Below are 21,810 nucleotides of genomic sequence, written 5' to 3'. Positions count from 1 at the left end.
ATAATATGAAAAATTATTTATATATCATATAATATATCAAATATAAAAAAATGTAAAATACAAAATGTTTGTCTAGGTAATAACAATTAGATTAAAGATTACTAAATTTGCAAGGGTAAGTGCAAATAAGAGATAAGTTTATTTAAAATATTTGTTGAAATAATACAAGAACTACATAAAAGAAATTGTGAAAATAATAGAAAATCTAAAAATTTAGTTTTCAAATATTCATACATAAAAATATTCAACAGTAAATAAATATATTTTTATACATTTTTTGCATATACACATTTTGATACATACAATTATCTAAATAATCTAATAGAAAGTAAAAAAGAAGTAAGAAAGTTAAGAAAATTATTAAAATTATATTTCAATTAAAATTTTAATGCGTAAAAAATTAAATTAAATTAAGTTAATGGAAATATTTAAAGGAGTTATATAAATATCAATAAAACATAAAAAATAATACAAAATATTATAAAATATTTATAATATAATATGAAAAGTATAATTAATAAAATAAAAGAAGGCAGATTAATTAAATAAATGATAAAGTCCATAGCAATTAATACAAAATATTTATAAAATGTATAAAATAATAAATAAATAAATGAAAATGTATGTTTAAAAAAAAATGTTCACAGTTTCTATGTAAATGTGATATTTAAATATTTTCTCAGTTTTACAAAGAAAACTGGTAAAATCAACTTTTCACCGATATTTATTTATATTTTTCCATGAATTTTAAATTGTTTACCATGTATTTATTTCCAAATTAAATAATATGAAAATGAGATCAATTTTAAATATACTCTTGAATGTTTTTGCAATATTACTTTAGCATATTAATGTTTAAATATGTGTTTGTGATATAAGATTTGTGGTAAATTTTTTTTTAAACTAATTATGTCATTTTTAAATTGATTTCTTCAATATTTAAAAGAAATAATTAAATTTATCTATAAATATTATCTAAAAATATTGAATTGATTAAATTCGTATAAGATTTCAATCAGTTTCAATGAAATATATATAGTAACTATATTTTTTTATAATAATTATATTAATAGTTAATCTTAATTTAAAGAATTACTAGCTTAATGAATGTTCACATTTAAAAATCTTTATGACATTACTTAATTTATAGATCTCATTTAAATAATTTCTCTGTAAACTTTAACAAACAAATCTTTTGAGTTCCACCCCCAAGTTCTACACAGTTTTAAATTAATCCAACCTTAATTGATAAACCCTTTGAACGCCACCCCACAGTTTTAAATTAATCCAGTTGAACCCGTGCCCATGAATCTTTGATGTCTAGTCTGTGAATCTTTCGCCGAACTTCCATCCAGTGTTGTTCTGATTACGGGGCACCCCCGTGACGGTCCAACCACCTGCCCAAAAAACGAACCCAGCGAACCCCGTTCGGCGCATCGAGCGTGGCCCGTTCGTCGGTCGTCGCCCGACTCCGTCCGTCCTCTATATATAAACCGGCTCGCGCAAATCCAACGAAACCAAAAGCCAGATAAAAATCCAGCGGTGCTGCGGACACACACGCGACAGCGTTTTCGGTCTCGACGTAACAGACACACACACTCGCAACATTTGGCACGCCTATCCCGTCACCGCTAAACTATGTGTTCAACTTGGTGATAATCATTCATTATCGGCGTCTATTCGAATCGATCGTGTTATATTGTTTGGATTGCGAACGGTTTCGCGCAGTGAATCATCCGGTCATTTTTTTTTTTCACTCTCATCAACGACTCGCACCGGCGCCCCCGAATTTTGGAACTGTGCCCAGGACGGTTTCGCTGCAGTGGACGAGACAGACTGTTTGGTAGTTTGTTCGGAGTGACCGTAGCCGGATTTTACTTAAAATAGGTGAGCAATTAACCCAATTAATGCGATCGACACACCCTCGTATGCGAGGCACCTAACCCCAAAAACCGATTCGGGATACCGCAATCGATACCGCCCGGCGGCGGTACACGGTTGCGGCACTTGAAACCGTTTTGTTTCCGAACGGACGGAAGTGAACGTACGGATTGTTTGTCATTCCGTCGGCGCATCGCCTAACAGTTAACTAACTATTTTCCTGGCGTCAAAAGTCCCAGTGATTTACTGGTGAACAATCGGACATAACCTCAAAAAAAGGCGGTTATACGAATCGATACAACACCTATAGCCAACACACCTGAGGAAGTTGTTGTTTATTTTTCCGCGTTTTGAATGTCAACGGTTTGGGAATGTCACCTGATCAATAAGGCGTTGATGTTTGCGTTAATTAGGTGTTTTGTTCGTAATTTAACACAAGATTGCGATAAGCGTGATTGTTTTAATTGCTCAGGTACAATATTGTTGCATTGTTTATTATTATGTCGTTTTTTTTTTTTTATTTGGCACTTAGTCATAAACACTAACAATGATTATTTTATTATTCCTGAAAAACAGTGAAAAGTGTCCATGAAACTATGACAAACAAAAGATAAAAAATTGTTCATTGATAAAAATAGTAATATTAAAATCGTCAATAATTATAAAATAAATATTTGTAAATGTGTTAATTATAACATTTAATATTTATATTAAATTCTAGGTACGTTTTGAATATTTAATGTCTGATTTAAATAAAATTAAACTAATTTAATTAATTTAATTTAATTTAACTAAATTAAATTTAGAAATTTAACATTTTTTTATTTATTATAAAAATTATAAATTGTTTTAAATTTTTCATTTGTAATTGTCAATATGAAAAATTTATTGCAAATAAAATTTCCTTTTATACTTTTATTAACCAAGAAATGAGTTTCTTAGGCAATTTACAATTCATGATAATTGTATTTATTTTAGTGATACACAAAGATAAAAATAAATTTACTGTAAATTCTAAAATAGGAAAAACACTCATAAGTAATTAGATGTGAAAATTATCATTATAAATATTTTATATGTACATCTTTAATTTAAATCTTTAAAGTATTTTTTTATGGATGTAATTTATTTATATTTGAGTTTAACAGTAAGTTAAATTTAGGTTTATAAATTTAAAAAAAATCATTTTAGTTAATTTCAACTATATAAAAATCCAAAAATAATACATGTAATGGATATTTTTGGATTATTTTAGAAATGACTAAAGGATGTAAATGAGAAAGATTGTATCAAATTTTAGGTGAAAAAATTGTTAAATTTGGAAATATAATGTTTAAAAATTTACTTTTATTATTTAAAATCATTTTGTTGATAATTAAAGTTATTAACCTAAAATTAAGGTTTTGGAAATAATTCATGTATCTATTTAAAACCATAAAAATAGTACATACAATGGATAATTAATTTTTAAATGTGAAAATTGTATAAATTTTTTGAGGTATAAAGCTTGTTAAAATATATATTTATAAATTTTTAAAAATTTATATTAATTTAAAGTAATTTCGTTGACATTCAAAATTGTATATCTATTTAAATAACTATAAATAATAAAAAAATGGATAAACACTTTTTACGAATTTGTTAATATTCAAAATTATTTACGTAAAATTAAGGCAATGAACAAAAATTTCAACATTTTTGCAATTTATCTATTTAAAAACTATAAATAATAAGTATAAGGGATAAACAATTTTTAGAAATGACTAAAGTCCATAAATGAGAAAGATTTTATAAATTTTTTGAGATAATTAAATAAATTTGGATTTAAAAATTTTCAAAAATTTACTTTAATTAATTTAATACTATTTTATTGGTGAAAAAAATTGTATAAAATTTTGGAGGAAAAAAGTTTAATTAATTTAAAATTATTCTGTCGATATTCAAAATTGTCCAATTAAAATTAAGGTAAAGTAATGGAAAGTGATTAAAGGCATGAGACATGAGAAAGTTTTTATTAAATTTTTGACGAAAAAATTGATAAATGTGCATTTATAAATTTTCAAAATTATATTTTAATTTATTTATTTATGTTTAAAATGTCTATTGAGGAAAACTGTATAAAATTATTGAGGTAAAAAACTTATTAAATTTGAATTTCTAAATTTTCAAAAATTTACTTTAATTAATATAAAACTATTTAATCACAATTTTCCAATTTAGGAAGTTAAATTATTTATGCATTTATCCACTTATTTTCCCTAAATAATAATATATGCAACGGGTAAACATTTTTTAGTAAAGTGAAAGTCATTGTTAAATTTGGATTTACAAATTCAAAAATTTACTTTAACTAATTTAAAACCATTTTATCGATATTTAAAATGTTTATTGAGAATAATTGTATAAAATTTTTGAGAGAATATAAAACTATTTTATTGATATTCAAAATTTTTAAATTTAAAATTGAGACAACATGAACAAAGATTTAGAAATCAATCTTAAAAAAAATAAATAGTTTTTTTATTAAAACAATGTAAAATTACAAAAAATTTGAAGTCTATTAATTTATTAATGCTTAAAACTTAATATTTAATTCCACAATATTCAATTTCGTTTAATTTATTGGAATATTCTGACATTAATGTTTTATGACCATTAATAAATAAAAAAATATATTTAAAGAACTTCAACGTAATTTATTTATAACCAAACGTTAATTAAGGTATGTATTTACCAAATCACCAGTTTTTTTTTATTCCAAAAATTGCTTTAAATGTCCAGAATAATAAATCAAAATATTATCTTTAATATTTATAGTAATTGTTGTTGTACGTTAAGTTTTATGTCATATGCAAATTTAACCGCAACTAAAATTACCTATAAACTTTAATTAACTAAGAAAGGTAAAATTACCTGAAAAATTTTAAATTAAATTAAGTTTTCTCATTTGTTAATAATTTAGGTAATGTAATTGTCTCAAGTTCCTTAGAATATATTGGAGAATAATAAGTTTGAATAGCAATTCATTTATATTTTTTTTAACTTGGGTTCATCAAAAATTACTATTTTGTTCATTAATGATTAAAAAAGACTTGAAATAAAAATTGCTAACGTTAAATAACCAAATAAATCTCCCACAATTGATGAAAATTAGATCAACAACCAACTGACATTAAAATTTATCCTTGATTCAATCCATTCATCACTAATCACAGTTGTACAATCCGTACCAATAACAAATAAACGTAGTAAGAAGCAGCGTAAGTAAATAGAAACCGCGAGCCCGAATTGTTTCGAACGTTGTCCTGATTAATTGTCCATTTACGTGTCCAAATTACCAGAGTAGTATCGTCGCACTCGTGCAATGAACTACTGACCCAAACACCGAAACACGCGTCATTCATTACTTGTGCTCGTACAAATTTCAATGAGAAATCTTCGACCCACGACAAAATTAACATCCCAGCTAATTTGCGATGAATTTCGCAATAATTTTTACCTTGGAACACATGAAACGTGTTCTAGGAAGGTCTTCCATAATGTCCGGATATATTTAGGCTGGCTGCGAGTTGAGTTGTTTTGAGTACTCGGGCTTCGAAATTAAGATAAAGGCTTATTAAAATAATTGTTATTGCTTAAAATTCATTTTGATCCATCCAGGTTTCACCTAAAACCTTTTCACTTTCTAAACAATTACCAACATGCACCAACAAGAGACAAGTTGACAGTATTTCGGCCAAGACGGATCTTATATAACGAGATTACATCACGTGTTCCACCAAATTTACGTCCAGCGTTGACGTTTTGCCGAAGCCAAGTTCCCCCTGCGACCAGTTTACTCAAGTTTTCGTTACTCGCCTTTCCGGTCTGGTGCGGAAGTACCGTCCCACAACTTTGCGAAACCCGACCTTGCGTCGTCTTGTCCGCGGAAACGGTCGTTTTTTCAGTCGCCGTCGATTTTTGCATAAATCCATAATTCAGCGACACCTTTTCGAAGCCCTCTGACCTCAAAAAATAATCAAAAATTGGATCGCGATCGATTCTTTTCCGATTGTTGCTTCCAGACCGGCATCGATTCAATGGTAATCGAAAATTTTAATTATAACACACACACATCCTCGTTTCGTGGTTGTCATCGACGCATTTTCTCGACTGAAAAACGTTCGCGTTCGTCCTCGTGCCGTTTTTCCAATAAAAACGTCTTTCATGAGAACCAGTTCTTTCTTAAATTGTCAATTGTAATGCTGCGACAAATATTGTAGTTTTTAATGGCGACCACTTGCTGGTACTCAAGGCGAAAATATATTTTTGCTCTCCTTGAAAAAATCGGTCACTTATTTTAATTAAATATTTGTTACAGAAAAACAGACACACTTTATATGTGTATATCGGTCGCTCAAGTGCAAATTTGAATAATTATTATTTGTTGACTTTACCGGGACTTATTTGTGATGAAAAAATGTAATAAAACTAATTATGTTTTTAAGCATTTTTGGGTATCTTAAAATGGGATTTACATTTATTTGCTCCAAAAACAAAAATTGGATTTATTTGATCCGTTGATTATAATGGAGATTATAAGTAGTGGCAAAAATGTCATAAAATTATTTGTTTTCAAATAAAACTTACATTTATTTGTTGCAAAACAAAATTTATATACGTATGATTTGTTGATTACATGGGAGATTGTTTGTTATAAATAAAATGTCTTAAAAATATTTGTGGTTCTTCAAGGATGACGTGGAACAAATCTTGTTACAAAAACAAAGTTACATCAATATGACCTGTAAAAATTATGTGAAATTTTTTGGAATATTTAATTCGGTGACTTAAAAAATATTTAATTAATATTATATTAATATACTGATTATATGGAATACAATTTATGGTATGTGCTTCTTTAAACATTTTTAATTCAGTGTCTTGGAAAGGATCTTACATTTATTTTATCCAAAAATAAATTTATATCAATTGATATATTGATTATAGTGAAGATTATTTCTGATGAATGAAATGTCATAAAAATATTTGTGTTTTTTAAAGATTTTTAATTCAGTGTCATTCATATATTTAATCCAAAAATAAATTTATCTTAATTGATATACTGACTAGATGGAAGAATAACTGTGATAAATGAAATGACATAATTCAGTGTCTTGAAAAGACACATTTATTTAGTCCAGAAAAAAAAATTAATTGATATATTGATTATGTGGAAGAATGTTTGGAATGAATAAAATGTCATAAAAATATTTCTGCTTCTTTTTGAAACCAGAGAGTAAATTTTAAAATTTCCCACAATTAATATTAAGATCTTCTGATTTTGAGAATGATTTTTTGCGATGGAAAAATATCGTAAAAGAAGAGATTAAAACTTTTATACGATTTGAAGGTACAATAACCCGGACTAAAAATCCTTATGGAATTGGAATTCCCACACATTTACGCTAAAACACAATTGCTAACAGGATTATTCCTTGTCTAAACATTTGCAATACAAGATAAAATCGCAAATGACAACAATCACATAATCGTAACAAAAACTTTCCAACTAAAAAAATCCGTTAAATCACAATCCAGAACCCGAACAAAGCGCCCGAATTGTGTTTTACAATTAGTGCATTTAAAATGAATAATTTTACGTAATTGACGGCGTGTTTCTAAACCTTGGTGAAAGTGAATTTTTAGTCCGCTTTTACGCCCCTGATTAATAACAAGCCAAATAACGTAAATCCAAAGTCCGGACATTTCACCGGTTGTGCAAATTAGCGGGCATTCCTGAAGAAAACAACGATTTAATTAATTCGTGGCCGTTGGTAAGGTCATTGCCGAACGCACCGATTTATTAAAAAGTACAGGAACCTAAAGTTGTTCAACTTGACGCACACGCCGGTACATTCTTAATTTTATGAACATACGAAAATACCGAAATATTCCGCAGTTTTCATGGGTAATTAACGGGATGTAAACGCGTATCGCCGACGTTAAATTAACTGACCCAGATCGATGCGTTGCGTTGGGGTAATTAGAATATTTGCCGTGTATGTTCTAACAATGAAATAAAAAATTTTAATCATGGAAGTTGTAATAAACGATGCTCGTTGTTAAGTGTTACCGTGTAGTTCTTGATATTCTTAGCTGAAACTGTATTTATAACGTAACCGGCTATTTGTTACACTTTGCTTTACTGGGAACATATTTTTAGCGTATCTTTGAATTATTTATTCATGTGTGCAGCCTTGTACATCTAAATATAAGTTATTGGTAATGTTTTAAAGTGGAACTTTGAACTGTTATTTTTGTATATATTAAGCACCAATTTTTTCTTCAAAGGTTTACCCTTTAATTAGCATTTTATGAAAATTGATCAACAATCTAGAAGCTTCAAAAAAATGAATCAGACCTACCTAAAAATGTGTCTCTAAGCTTTTGATACACAAAATAATTATTTAAGCTTTAAGGGAGTAAAAAAATAAATAATTTTAATCAATTTCTCAAAAAAGTATTAGTAAGTAATAAAGATTGTTGTATTTTCTCTGAGACTTTAAGTGAAGAATTTTATCAATTATTATTTTAACAAATTTGAACAATAAAAGCTGAAAGTTAAGTAAAACAGTTATTCAAATTTTACGGAAGTATTTATAACATTTTAAATACAATTAATTTTAATCAATTTCCTGAAATTTTAAACTAAACTTGAAATTTATTGTTATGCAAATTTATTTTATCTTATTAGAAATTTTAAAATCAATAAGGAAATCCTCTCAAAATTCTAACGAGTAATAAATATTGTTGAATTTTTTATTTTAATAATTACATAAATCATAATTTTTAATGTTTTGTCATTCAGTTAATATTTTTAAAATATTTTTTCTAGCTACATTTATAAAATTTTAAAAATAATTAATATTGATCAATTTTTTAGTTTTAAAATAATTTGAAATTTATTGTTGTGCAAAGTCTATAAAGGAATAATTCATTTTTTTTATTTTGTTCAAGGTCACAAATCTTTTAAAAACTAAGTAATAAATATTGTTGCATTTTTATATTAACAATTGCAAATCATAAATCATAATTTATGATGTTGACTTTGTTTCACAAACAAGTTTTGCGATCAACCACTTTATCACTGTCAAGACCAAATCAAAAAACTACAATAAAACTTGTTTTGGTATAATTATGAATATTTAACAATTTTTTTTAAATTTAAAACGTCAAATATTTGCCCAATAATAAAAATCTTAACAATACAATAATTAATATTTATTAACCACATCAAATCACGTGAATGACATTTGTCACTTTACAGGCACAGTAATATACATGATCATTTTATATTTCTTATACTAATTTGTTATTGTTTACCCCCAAGTGATTTCTAATTTTACAATCCAGGTAAATTAGCCGTTTTCGTCCCGTCGAAAGTTACCATCTACTTTTATTTAACGACCACCTTTGGACGATCATCTAAGAGATGATTAATTAATTTTCACCTGAAGAAAAAATTGAAACAGTTACGTAATTTCGTTTGGACTTTTACTGGCATTAATGTGCAGTGAAAGTGAACTTGCAATTTTAATTTTAAGAAAAAAAAAACTAAATTTAATTTTTTTTTTTTCATTGTTTTAGTTCCAAGATGGCACATTTAGTAACCAGTGTGGTCGACAAATACCACGACATTTTAGACAACAAAAGTGGTAAGTTATTATTTTTGTTATTCACGGATTCGTGGCTCTTTAAAATATACATATACAATACGGGTTTTTCATTGTCTGGTTGGTGTTACGAGATTGTCGGGTAATTTTGAATAAATTAGCAGTGTTCAGCCACTAAATAGTTGTTAAATATGCTAAAAAGACGAATTTTAATTCAAGCATGCGGAAACTGCTGACATTTTAACAAAATTTTGATTACCATACTTGAATTTATCACAAAAATACGGAGGATACGTAAGACAAACTGTTTTTATGTATAACTCATTAATTTAGAAACTAACAGCGTTTGATCTCCAAAAAAAAATTGAGAAAACCTTGAGTTAAATTTAATTAAGTGCTTCGACTTTAATTAAGGCAATACATGGTACAAGTACGCAATATAGTAAAAAAACAAAACACATGCAGATCTTTAGAAATGATAAATAAATCTTACAAATTCACAGACAACTAGCCCCATAATTCCTAACTATTTCGAAATAAAACTACAAAGTTGTGGTAATTCCGGAAACTGTAATTGGCATTTCCACAAATCTGGTAATAAATTCATAATTTCAAGTTTTTATCGCAATAACTTCAAAATTTTGCTGAGTGGCATCTTTGGAATTCTTAATATAGCTTTCCAAGTATTCCTAAGAGATTGCATTTTGTGATTTGTTTATTATACTCGGTAATGTTTATTGTTATATTCTAAAATATACTAAAAATTTATGCGTATTTCCCCGACTAATGCAAAACCACTCAAGCTTGTGTGCGAAACAAAATCAAATTAATATCTTTCGTCACATTTGCATGTGCGTCTTCAAAACCTGCGACCGCAAAACGATTGACCAACGTGAAAGCACACACATTTGAATTATCGATTGCGATCGTTGTGCAATTGTTTTTGTATTGACAAATTGCAATATTTTGTATCTGGTTGTGATTGAAGAGATCCCGGAGGCTACATACATTTAAACCTTGATGTCTAAATAATGGTGGGAAACTTAATTTCTGAATCAGTTCGTCCTTTTGCTAATTGCGGTGGGTTTTTGGCAAGGTGTTTTTCACGGTTTTCGACAATGAACTTTTACTACATCTTTATTCATGGTTACTGTTGTTTATCTGGTACCAACTACAAGTGGAACAATTTATTTTGGTACCTGATATAGGATTTATGTGATGAATAATTTGTGGAATAGATAAAAGTAGATAAGAATCAAAAAATAATCTATTACAATTTTTCATCGCCACTATTCTATATGAAACTAATCAATACATTTCAAGAAGTTTGAAGGAAAATAAACTTGTCATAAATTCGGAAATATATGCCACGGAGATAAGCCAAAATTATAAAACCAAAAGGATATTATTTAATCATTAAAAATCCCTTTCAAAATTGAAATTGCTATATTTATGTTATTTGTAACTTCGTTTTAAAATAAATTAAATTTTAGTAATTCCACAGCCTACACAGATAATCTAGACTTTGTTTTCCATACAAAATAAATATATACATAAATAATTCTTATTTTTTTATTTGACAATGTTATATTTGTTTATAAAAGTTTTAATTCTTTAATTAAATTTTAGGTAAACTTGAATAATTTATAATAATTTATTACTTTTGTATGTAATTTGAGCTTAAATATTCGTGCAACTATCAAATTTATATATAAATTGATCGTGTTTTAATTTAAAAAAAAAATTGTCATTGGTTGAGCCCTATGGTGATTATTATTTTTATACACTTAATTCTATTCATTCCCTTATTATCAAATGTAGTAATTATTATAAAAATATGTTTATCATAATCCTAATTTACGAATTAATCATATTTATGGCCACTTTAAAGAAAGTTAATTAAAATAAATTGCCAGATAAGACTTAATTGATGAATAAAATACATACATTATTTATGAAGATGTACATCGTTTTGTACGTTATGAATACAATCAGCGTTCTAAAAAATTTATGTAATTATTCAGTTGATTGGACGCGTTTGCATCCTCAAATCCACAGATGTTGTCTTATTAGACTATGGTGAAAACAGGAACAGAGACTGTATTTTGTGATATTACATCAAGATTCAATAATTAAATTATGAGTAGATAAATTGTACTGTTAATTAGAGATACATTGTTTGGAGTTTATTGTTTTTAATGCCAATTTTTGTGGAATTGTGGGGGAATCCCTATTTTTAATAGCTATGTTAGTATTCTTTTAAAAAATCCTTTGTCAGTTATATGAAAGACAATATATTAATACAAAAAAAGGTATAAGTTATTACCACATAATTTTAATAAAGCGTTTTCTATCATGTTTCCCAATAATTCCTGCAATTACCGTCACCAAAAATCCATAAAATTCCCGCCCTTACAATTATATAATAGGTACGCAATGTGTCAATTTAATCTGATTCCGCAGCATAGATCTTGTGAAACACCTGACTCAGCATTTTCAAGAACCGATCTCCGTCCTAATTATGACTAACTAACCTGCCGCAATGTTAAATAAAATACACCAATATACGATTTGATGGAACCTATATCAATCTCACCGGCATCACTCGATCGGCCTAAAATCGTGACAACGTCGCGGCCGTCCATTGCATAACCGGCACGGCAGACGGAACGGAAAACGAAAGTGAAAAAGTGACACGGCAGATCTGCAATGCAGAAGGAATTCTTTTTCGTTGTTGCATCAGCGTTAAGTCGTCCAGTTCTTGGACCCAGACGAAAGTGCGAATGTTCTACCACTGATTGCGGCGATTGCGATATTTCGGTTACCATTTTTGCTGCCGGTTACACGTGCTGGAACCGATTGGGGTTTTGTTTTGGTTGTTTTATGTGATCATTAGGCGGCGATTGCGGCTGCTGTTTGTTTTTGTAATTGCGATTAGATAACGAGTTGTTAATGTCTTGAGGGGGTTTCAATGGTGGGCTTGGACAGAAACTTCTAGAACACTGTTTACTTTTTTATCATCGTTTTATCAAATTTATTTTTGCCTAAACCAGCCAAATTTTCAAATGTAGTATTAAATTCATAGATAAGATAATCCTTCAATTTGATCTACATTTTATAAAATATATTTAGTATTATCAAAAACCACACATAATTTTAATTATTTAAAAATTACAAGTAACGATGAAATACATAATATTAAATAAAATCTCTAAGATTTAATTTAGTTTTTTTTCACCTTTTCATTTGAAAATTTATTTTTAATATCAAAATTTACGACAGATTTAATTAATTATTAAGAGAAAATTTGTTTTCTTTCTTAATATTCATAAAATTTGAGTAGAACTTTGCCAAAATATTCATATTAAATACTATTATTACTTATTTATACTCAGAATTGAAGAGAGTATGAATCCCTTATCTGGAAGCAATAATATCTTAAAATTTATTAGTAATTCTTTATATTATAATATAAAAAGATTATTAATGAAATAGATTAATTAATTTAAATAATTTGAATATTTAAATATTAAAAGAAAATTTATTTTTTTGTTTTTTTTTTTTGTATGATATTTATTTTTAATATTAAAATTTAGGGATAAAATATAATGAAATTAGTTTTAATTAATTTTTAAGTGAAAGTTTTCTTTCTTAATAATCATAAATATGAATGAATTATTATGAAATACCATTTTATATAAAAACTTGAAAGTTTCAGTTCCTTTGACTTTTTTTATATTATTTAATTTTTTAACATAAAAAACTGAAAGAATTGAGAATGAAATGTATAATTTTAAGCTTAATTAAAAATATTAAGGGAAAATTAAATTTTTGTGTTCTTTTTTCCCTTGAAATATTTATACAATCCATAATTTTAATTCAAAATATTAAGATTTCCTGTATTCTTCATAATATTTATTTTTAAAATCAAATAAATTAAAATGAAATACACAATTAAAACAATTAACACAATTAACTTTAATTAGAGAAAGAGAAATTTTACCTTTATCCTAAAAAGTCATTAAATTTATTTCAAACTCTGATAAAATATTCAAATGAGGTACTCGGAATTGAAAAGGGAATGCATTCTCTTAATTGGAAACAATAAAAGTTAAGTTTTATTAGTTTTTATCAGAAATGTTAAACTTTTTTATTGTTCTTTATACCCGTGTATTTTATGGTTTATTGCATACAAAAATTGTTCTTTGTTTTGCCTTTGTAAGTTAAAATAATTCTTGAGAATCCATTAACTCGAAATGTTCACCAGTTCCCTTGAATTATCCAGGGTTGTATTATTAATTAATTTATTAATGAATTTTTAAGGAGGAATCATCTAAAAGTATTAAATTGCTGTTGATGATTGTCACAAGATAAACATATCATAAAATAAAAATATTTTGATTACCCAACATCAATTAATACAACAAACAAACTTCCGAAACATGTTGCTTGAATTTAATGTATACAAATTCTCCAACGAATTCTGATCGGTTGTTTCGACACGTTTTGTGTCGGATCAGCGGATTTTCGCTGTTTGTACACGTGACTCGTTCCATAAACACACTGATCCACTTTAAAGGCAAACAATTAGTCAAACATCTGAAATTTAAAACAATGTTCGATTCTCTAAATTATAAACTTTTAATGGACCCGGAGTTTCGTTATGTAAGTTTGAAAGCTTGGCTTTCTATCGTTGCCAAATTCGTATTGTTTCGTTCTAAACTGAAATTATGAAATACGCCTAGCAAAAATGATTTATTTAATTTAATCCATGCCATTTTGGGGAGCGGCTAAGATGCAATCAATAAAATTTACATTTACAGCAGTGGAAAATTCAGCATAAACAATTAACATAAAACGCACAGTAATTAAATTATCTCGGATAAAACTGTCGTTTAATGTTTTGCAATTCACGGCGTGTCCGCATTTATAGTTTAGTCGGTAAAATTTCGTCCCAAATGTGGAGTGCGGAACGAAATTTCGACGACGTGCGGGTATGTCACCGCTAATTGTAAGGACAGGAAATCGGCCGCAGTAAAAGTCGGACACAAGGTGTAAATTGAAGAAGTTCCTAAGATTTTTTTGTTGGTGGCACTCGTGTGCTAATTGACTCCTCCTTGAACCCTGAAAATGTCTGGAAAAATTAGAAAATTGCTGTAGATTCTTAATAAGACCTTAATGGTTGTTGTAACATCGCTTATTACTTTAAACAATCCTTTTTTACTGATCAATTTTACCGATAAACATTGTTAAGTTGATTAAAGTAATTTGCTTTGACGCAGGCAACACCATGGACAATTTTCTTACATAAATATTTTTTACTTTAATGTACTAATTACACGGCGACTTGGAATTTAGCCTTAAAAAATTTCGAAATTGTTGTTCAAAGTGCATCATTATTAAGTTTTTCTCCTTAAATTTACAGAAACATATTCCATTAATCATAATTAACATTTAATTTAAATTAAAGTTCTTTGTTGGTATATTTCAAGGGGATTAAATATATTTTTTTTGTTTACAGATCCAAGAGTAAACGGATGGCCGATGATGTCCAGTCCATTACCGACGTTGTTCATCTGCCTGTTTTACGCGTACTTCTCGAAAGTGATAGGACCAAAATTAATGGAAAATAGAAAACCATTTAACCTTAGAAACATTTTAATTGTATATAATTTTATACAGACTATTTTTAGTGCGTGGATATTTTACGAGGTGAGATTTAATTTTAACATAAAAATTAAGCGTGAAATGAAAACTATAAAATATCAGTCGTTTTTTAAGTTATCAACCAGATGCTAATTAATCTCAAGATAAACTTTAATAAATTCTTAAACGCCTCATTTCAGTAACCAATCAAGTCAGTCTTATCTAATTGTAACTAGTAATCAAATTTGATCAATAAATGATTAATAATTTCAGATTAATTCGTCACATTTATTATATTAAACTGTATTCGATGGAAATAAGATATTTTAAACAAATATCCGCACTATTCGGTGTTATTTTACAAGTAAAATACAAATTTTCATAAAATAAAACAAGTGTGTAATTATAAACTTTCTAGTTACGTAAATATTACAAAATATTTTAAGCTATATTAAATTAATTTAATTCAAGCCTATTTTTTGATAAATATTTCTAAATTTATCCCATTTAATATGCGGTTTTTTATTTATGTGGATTATATAACAGTTTAAAACTTTGAACTTTTGTCATAAATTCTTTTTTTATTATAAACCACCAATAACGATATAGATGTTATATAATCAAAGATTGTTTTTTGCTGTTTAATTAATGTGTAATGCTTCCTAATTACAATTTTTTATTTTAATTTCATAGTTTTTTTAACGGTAATTGTCTTTTTTTCTATAAATTACTCAATTAGTGTAATATAATTAAATAATTATTAAATCTAATTTTTGTTTTAGTACCTCATGAGTGGTTGGTGGGGCAGCTACAGCTTCAGGTGCCAACCTGTAGATTATTCCAACAACCCAATGGCTCTTAGAGTAAGTTAACGTCATTTTCCACCACGTAAAACCATTAACTATGCCTCCGTTTAATATTAGATGGCCAACACATGCTGGTGGTACTACTTCTCCAAGTTCACGGAGTTCCTGGACACTCTGTTCTTCATCCTGAGAAAGAAAAACAGCCACGTGTCCACCCTCCATGTAATCCATCACGGATGTATGCCGTTCTCCGTTTGGATGGGCATGAAATTTGCTCCAGGTACTTTGAAAAACCAGTTTTTTCTTTTACAACATTGCATATTAGAAACCGAAACTAAAACTTGTTTCGTGCGTCTTGGAAGTTTCATAAACCTTGGGCTTTTCTTGCAGGTGGTCACAGTACCTTCTTCGCGTTGCTCAACACATTCGTCCACATCGTGATGTACTTCTACTACATGGTAGCGGCAATGGGCCCGCAATACCAGAAGTTCATCTGGTGGAAGAAGTACCTCACCTCGTTCCAGATGGCCCAATTCGTCGCCATCTTCGCCCACCAGTTCCAGCTGCTCTTTACCGACTGCAACTACCCCAAGGGTTTCATGATCTGGATCGCCCTGCACGGTATCATGTTCTTATTCCTGTTCTCCGACTTTTACAAAGTTAAATATTCCGGTGACAAAAAGGCTGTGAAGAATAGCAATACTGGCGCGTGCATGGTGAGTTTCCGTGTACTTTTCTCTCGGGGGATTGTTTATTGATGATGTTTAATTTTGCAGCCCGTGGAGGACGATTCGTACGCGAAGATGAAGAAGTCCGACAGCAACGGAACGCTGAACAACACTTACATCCAAAGCGAGTTGTCGGACTCATACAAGGCGTGCTACTCTAGCGGTAGTACAAAGGGTTTCGTCACGCAGACTATAGTCAAAGACAACATCAAGAAAATAGAATAGATAGGACAATCATCCACTTAATTTATTTCCCCGAAATGTTGCACGTACTATTACAAACAATGACCCACAAAACATCGGCAATAACGGACAATTCACTTCGGAATTTTGTAATATTATGTGACAATGTTCATGCATTTTTTTGGTACAAAGATCCTCTTTGTAGTTTCATACATGTAGATAATTATTTATTAGCCTTTTACTAATTTTTTTACAACCAATCATGTTTGTGCCGATAAATTATTTAACTCAGGGCATAATTTTTGTTGCACAGGGAATTTTACACACGGTTGGACGCAAGTCGGGGAACAGCAAGTTTACTTTATATACATATTTGGCAACACCCCTGAACTTTAGAATCTCTTGTAAATATAAAATCGCTATTTTTAATACTTTTTATGGTATATTTACATCACGTTCTATACTATGGGGACAATTCGGCTTTAGCCATATTTTTAAATTTGTTGTCAGTCCCATATTTTCTACACTATATTTTTTGTATATTATGTAAATTTTACTATTTTATTAAAAGAAAATTTCCAGTGTAATTTTTTTCATGCATATATCACTAGTTTGTATATAAGCATTTTTGGTGGGGACCACAAGTCTCAAAAGCTTCAAATTGCACTATTTTAATTTACCTTTCTGTGAACCATTAGTGCCTAGATAAAAGAACGCATGTATAAATAAAAAAGTTACCTTTTGTAAATGAAAAATTGATATTTACGATATTAATTAATTAAAATCTCTGTGAGTATTCACGTTTTTATTTTACGAAAAGTGTTAATTGACAATATTTTGTTACCAGTATATTTGTTTTAAGCCCGATAAAATTTTATTCAAGGTCCAATATAAAATCGCGTTTTATAATTTATACGTGTTCTAATATAAATATGTTGAATTTGGGATCCAGACAGCAAAACATGTCAAGAACAATAACTATAATCGCCGACATTGCACTAGATTTTTTACCCGGACATATTTTTTCACAAGTAAACATGTTTTGATGTCTGAATTGCAATATTTATGTGATATCTTTCAAACATTTACATATAAATACGATCATGTATAAAAAAAATTTAAATGTCTTGCGACACGTTTAAATCTGTTATATATAAATATTAATGTAACAGTATTTTTATAAACTATAAGATACTTAATTCAAATTACCGTTAAAATAGTATGAGCTTTACTTATATGGATCACATTTTATTTTATATATTATTGTGGTGTTGTTAATTATTTCACAATTTTATTGTTGTTAAATTTATTTGTACTTACTGGTTGCACAATTTTCCAAAAGTTTATTTATAATATTTCGTGTTAGAAATGTACTTCAAGTGGCAATTTTTAATTAAATGTTTTATATTAATTCTAAAGCTTCGGCTCTACATAAAATTGAGGAATTTTTTGATTGTAGTATAAAAAATGCTATATGTAGTTTAATGTTAAATTGTATATACTTGTTGCATAAGAATTCTAGGTTAAATTGTATAGTATTTTTGTAAATAAATAATTAACTTAAAAGGAAATAAAAAGCTGCATTTTGATACAAAGTGTTTTTTTTTTAACATTAACAGAATGAAACGCTTCTATGAAACTCCATATTTTTATTTGTAGTGCGTTTCTTAAATAATTAATAAAACTCTTATATACAACAATTAGTATAAAAGTATAAACTGTTACTTTTGTTTAAATCACCATAAGCCTGTCAGATTCTGTTAAAACTTCATTTGAATGTTCAGATTGCTCTGGGACTAAATGATTGCTTCCAATCAAACAATTTTTGATCTGACATCCACTTTCCACTGTAACACCATCACAAACTATGCAGTTTTCAATGGCAACCCTGAAACAATTTGATTATTACACAGAAGACTACACATTTTAACCCCTTACTTTTCTTTTATAGTCACATTGTTCATAATAATACTATTGAAAACTCTGCTAAAACTACTAATTTCAGTGTTACTTCCTATAATACTATTTTTAAAAGAAGTCTTCTCATTTAACTTGGCTGATTCCCAAATAATACATTTATTGTCCACTTGATTAGATTTAATGTCTGCTTTGGGATGTTGCATAAGCAAACTTTTGCCACCTGTAATTGAGTCCCATTTATCTGAAATCTAGACAGAACAATCAGCAACATCCTGTTATATACTTTATCTGTGTTACCTTATTATTTAACCACCAATAAGTGGGCAATGTATTAAGTCTAACCCCAAAGTTTTCTTTAGGTGCAATGTAAGCATAACACCTAATTGGATCATCATGATACGTTGCCTTAAGGTCACCTGTGTGATCATTATATGATGATGTGGTTCTAATACGCAAATCTAGATCATCTTCTTTAGCAAAGACAAAAATATCACCATTATCGCCTTAAATAATCAAGATTAGTTAATGAACATCAAACAGTTTTAATTTATTCACCTGTATTAATAATGGAAGTATTAGTATTAACAGCTTTAGGAGGCTTTGAAAGTTGTTTTTTGATGATGTGAGGTAGTAACTCCCCCTTGATTGAATTAAATGAGTCAAGAGTTTTCAAGTAATCCACAACCCATTTTTTAATAACATAAACATGAGAATCTATTAAATGGCTGTACATTACTATGTTGGTATGCTTCTTTAATAAACTAGTGGGCAGTGTTAGTTCATTCTCATAATCACTAGCAGATGCTAAAAATACCAGTCTATTTGTCTGAGAATCAATACCTATTATGTCAAGTTCTGAAATAAAACAAATTAAAATAATTCTAATGAACACATTGCCAATTCTAACCTGGTTTGTGTTTTGATTTTGGTCCAGGCACAACAAATACTTCACTAGGTTGGGGTTGTATCAATAATGCTGCTATTGTAGAATTATGCTTCCTAAAAGTGTCCAACAAACCTTTGAGACTAGCATCAGTGACAAAATCACATGGAACAACCAGCACATCCGAAGTGAGCTTGTCATGAACCACTTTCAATGAATCAGCTGTGCCCAAATCACCATTCTCTGAGATGCACACATAATCGATTTTTATGTCTAAGTCGGACTTGTCCAGAGTGTTTTGTATTTCGGCCTTTTCGTTCTCCAGCACGATCATTATAACATCTAAAATCACAAAAATTAAGAGAGTTGTTGCATCATAATTTACTTAAGGAGTGTGTGACCTGTGAAGCCTGAGGTTTGCAGTTTATGCAAGGGATACCAGACCATGGGCTTGGGGCCAACTGGTAAAAGGCATTTGGGCTTTTCTGTTGTCAGTTCGGACATTCGAGACCCTCTTCCAGCTGCCAGCACCACCACTTGGAATTCCACTTGAAACGTCATTTTTGTGAATTGTCCTTTATTTTAGATGTAATTTATGTGTTGTGTTTAAACGTGTGATGCAAATTACTTTGAAATAAGGTCTATAAATAAAGGTATTTAAATCACAGAATGTTAGGTTAGGATCGTTTTCTTTTAATGTCAATATTATATGTTGGTATTATTTTTTTAAGCAGTTGTGACGTCATCCATGGACCTTTATTATCTATTTAGTTTTTATTCTAGCTCTTTTTTACTACCAAAAAAACTATTATAAGAAACTAATCGATTAATAATTAATATTCACTTATAATAATAAGTAATAAAAACTCATCGGAGGCTTCAATTAAAAATATAAAGTGAGTTGCATATACACAAATACTCATGCAGAGATTCTATGAGCACTTTTAACTTCACTTTTATTTATGAAATGAAAAAAAACTTATGGATTCTATTAAATAAAATAAAATTTTATATAAAAAATATTAACAAAAAGTTAACACAGCATTTATTTTTAAAATTAATTGAATAAATAATTTTCTATGCATAAAGTTTAAATATTAGACTAGAAAAATCATTTAAATTTTATTTATTTAATTAGTAAACTGGTTTCATGTTCAAATTAAAAATAACATTATGATAAGTATTTTGGTGAATATTGTTGAAAAATAATATAATTAATAATGTAATTAATTTAATTACCATGACCAAGCACGATTGAAAAAATTAAATAAAAAAATTATCCTTCAGCTGCAGCTGGGTACTAATATATTTTTATTTAACTGTACTTTCTTATTCGTAATTATTGATAAAATAGATTTAAATCAATTTTTTTATTGAATTTACTATTTCTTAATAGATACTTACTTAAGTCCAATCGAAATTAACAATTTTTATTTAGAAAGTTGAGAAATTGCATGTAACATTTCAATCCCCAATGAAAGATTTAAATTGAATATTATTTTATACACCGCCGATTTAACGACAACGCCGAAACTGAACCTAAAATGTATAAAGACTAAATTCTCAGCATTAGATTCAAAATTAGAGTTTTGCATTAGTCTCCGCAAGAATGAAGGAGAAAGAAATGTATATACATGAGAGTTAGAGAAGGATGATAGAATCGCACTGGCTAAGTGAGCTATGCATTTTATATTGGCCTGCGACTCGCAATTGTTTCTTGCAATTTTAGGAAGAGGGAGCAAATATTAGATATTTGATGTTTCGGTCACAATGCAACGATATGTGCAGTGACAAATATTATTTTTCTTTTTCAGTTTCATATTATATTTCTGTATTTCGTATATTTGTGTCATATATTCAGTACAAAAAGAGTTTGATCCATGTGAATCCTGAAAAAGACATCATGTGCAATAGAGACAGGAAGTCTCTCACCATGGGATAGACTTCTACTGTCTCTGTCATGCATGATGTCCCTCTCTAAATTCAGACGGATCAAAATGTTTAATTTTCTCTTACACTTTTGAATTACATTATTATTAGGATAGTTATGTTGAACAAAAATCGTATTATTTGTTTTATATTTCAGCCATTCACCTAGATAATGGCAA

General features: G+C 28.4%; 2 protein-coding genes across 2 annotated transcripts; one reads left to right on the top strand and one right to left on the bottom strand.

The window, feature by feature from the left end:
- The first annotated feature begins 1,512 nt into the window (after window positions 1-1,512).
- LOC109601396 (elongation of very long chain fatty acids protein AAEL008004-like) lies at window positions 1,513-18,494 on the top strand. Its single transcript, XM_020017638.2, has 7 exons — window positions 1,513-1,887; window positions 9,511-9,578; window positions 15,058-15,248; window positions 15,965-16,045; window positions 16,106-16,268; window positions 16,379-16,704; window positions 16,765-18,494. Exons 2-7 carry the CDS (start codon window positions 9,518-9,520, stop codon window positions 16,939-16,941), a joined length of 999 nt encoding a protein of 332 aa, XP_019873197.1. The 5' UTR covers window positions 1,513-1,887; window positions 9,511-9,517; the 3' UTR covers window positions 16,942-18,494.
- LOC109601398 (translation initiation factor eIF-2B subunit gamma) lies at window positions 18,483-20,385 on the bottom strand. The gene is made up of 6 exons (XM_020017640.2): window positions 20,104-20,385; window positions 19,727-20,044; window positions 19,375-19,674; window positions 19,117-19,322; window positions 18,838-19,067; window positions 18,483-18,787 (listed from the first exon to the last, which is right to left on the bottom strand). Exons 1-6 carry the CDS (start codon window positions 20,261-20,263, stop codon window positions 18,631-18,633), a joined length of 1,371 nt encoding a protein of 456 aa, XP_019873199.1. The 5' UTR covers window positions 20,264-20,385; the 3' UTR covers window positions 18,483-18,630.
- Window positions 20,386-21,810: the final 1,425 nt, after the last annotated feature.

Source organism: Aethina tumida, chromosome 5 (genome assembly GCF_024364675.1).
Source record: "Aethina tumida isolate Nest 87 chromosome 5, icAetTumi1.1, whole genome shotgun sequence".
Classification (NCBI taxonomy): Eukaryota; Metazoa; Arthropoda; class Insecta; order Coleoptera; family Nitidulidae; genus Aethina; species Aethina tumida.
Note: the sequence above shows the minus strand (reverse complement) of the source record. Positions and strands in the feature narration are given on the sequence as shown.

Excerpts from the sequence above, each read along its gene's own strand:
- LOC109601398 (XM_020017640.2), bottom strand. The coding sequence starts at position 20,263 with ATGACGTTTCAAGTGGAATTCCAAGTGGTGGTGCTGGCAGCTGGAAGA. Across the intron at positions 20,045-20,103 it reads GCAAACCTCAGGCTTCACAG|ATGTTATAATGATCGTGCTG; the intron begins GTCACACACTCC and ends TTGTGATTTTAG. Across the intron at positions 19,068-19,116 it reads ATTGGTGGTTAAATAATAAG|ATTTCAGATAAATGGGACTC; the intron begins GTAACACAGATA and ends TGTTCTGTCTAG.
- LOC109601396 (XM_020017638.2), top strand. The coding sequence starts at position 9,518 with ATGGCACATTTAGTAACCAGTGTGGTCGACAAATACCACGACATTTTA. Across the intron at positions 9,579-15,057 it reads CATTTTAGACAACAAAAGTG|ATCCAAGAGTAAACGGATGG; the intron begins GTAAGTTATTAT and ends TTTTGTTTACAG. Across the intron at positions 15,249-15,964 it reads GTGCGTGGATATTTTACGAG|TACCTCATGAGTGGTTGGTG; the intron begins GTGAGATTTAAT and ends TTTTTGTTTTAG.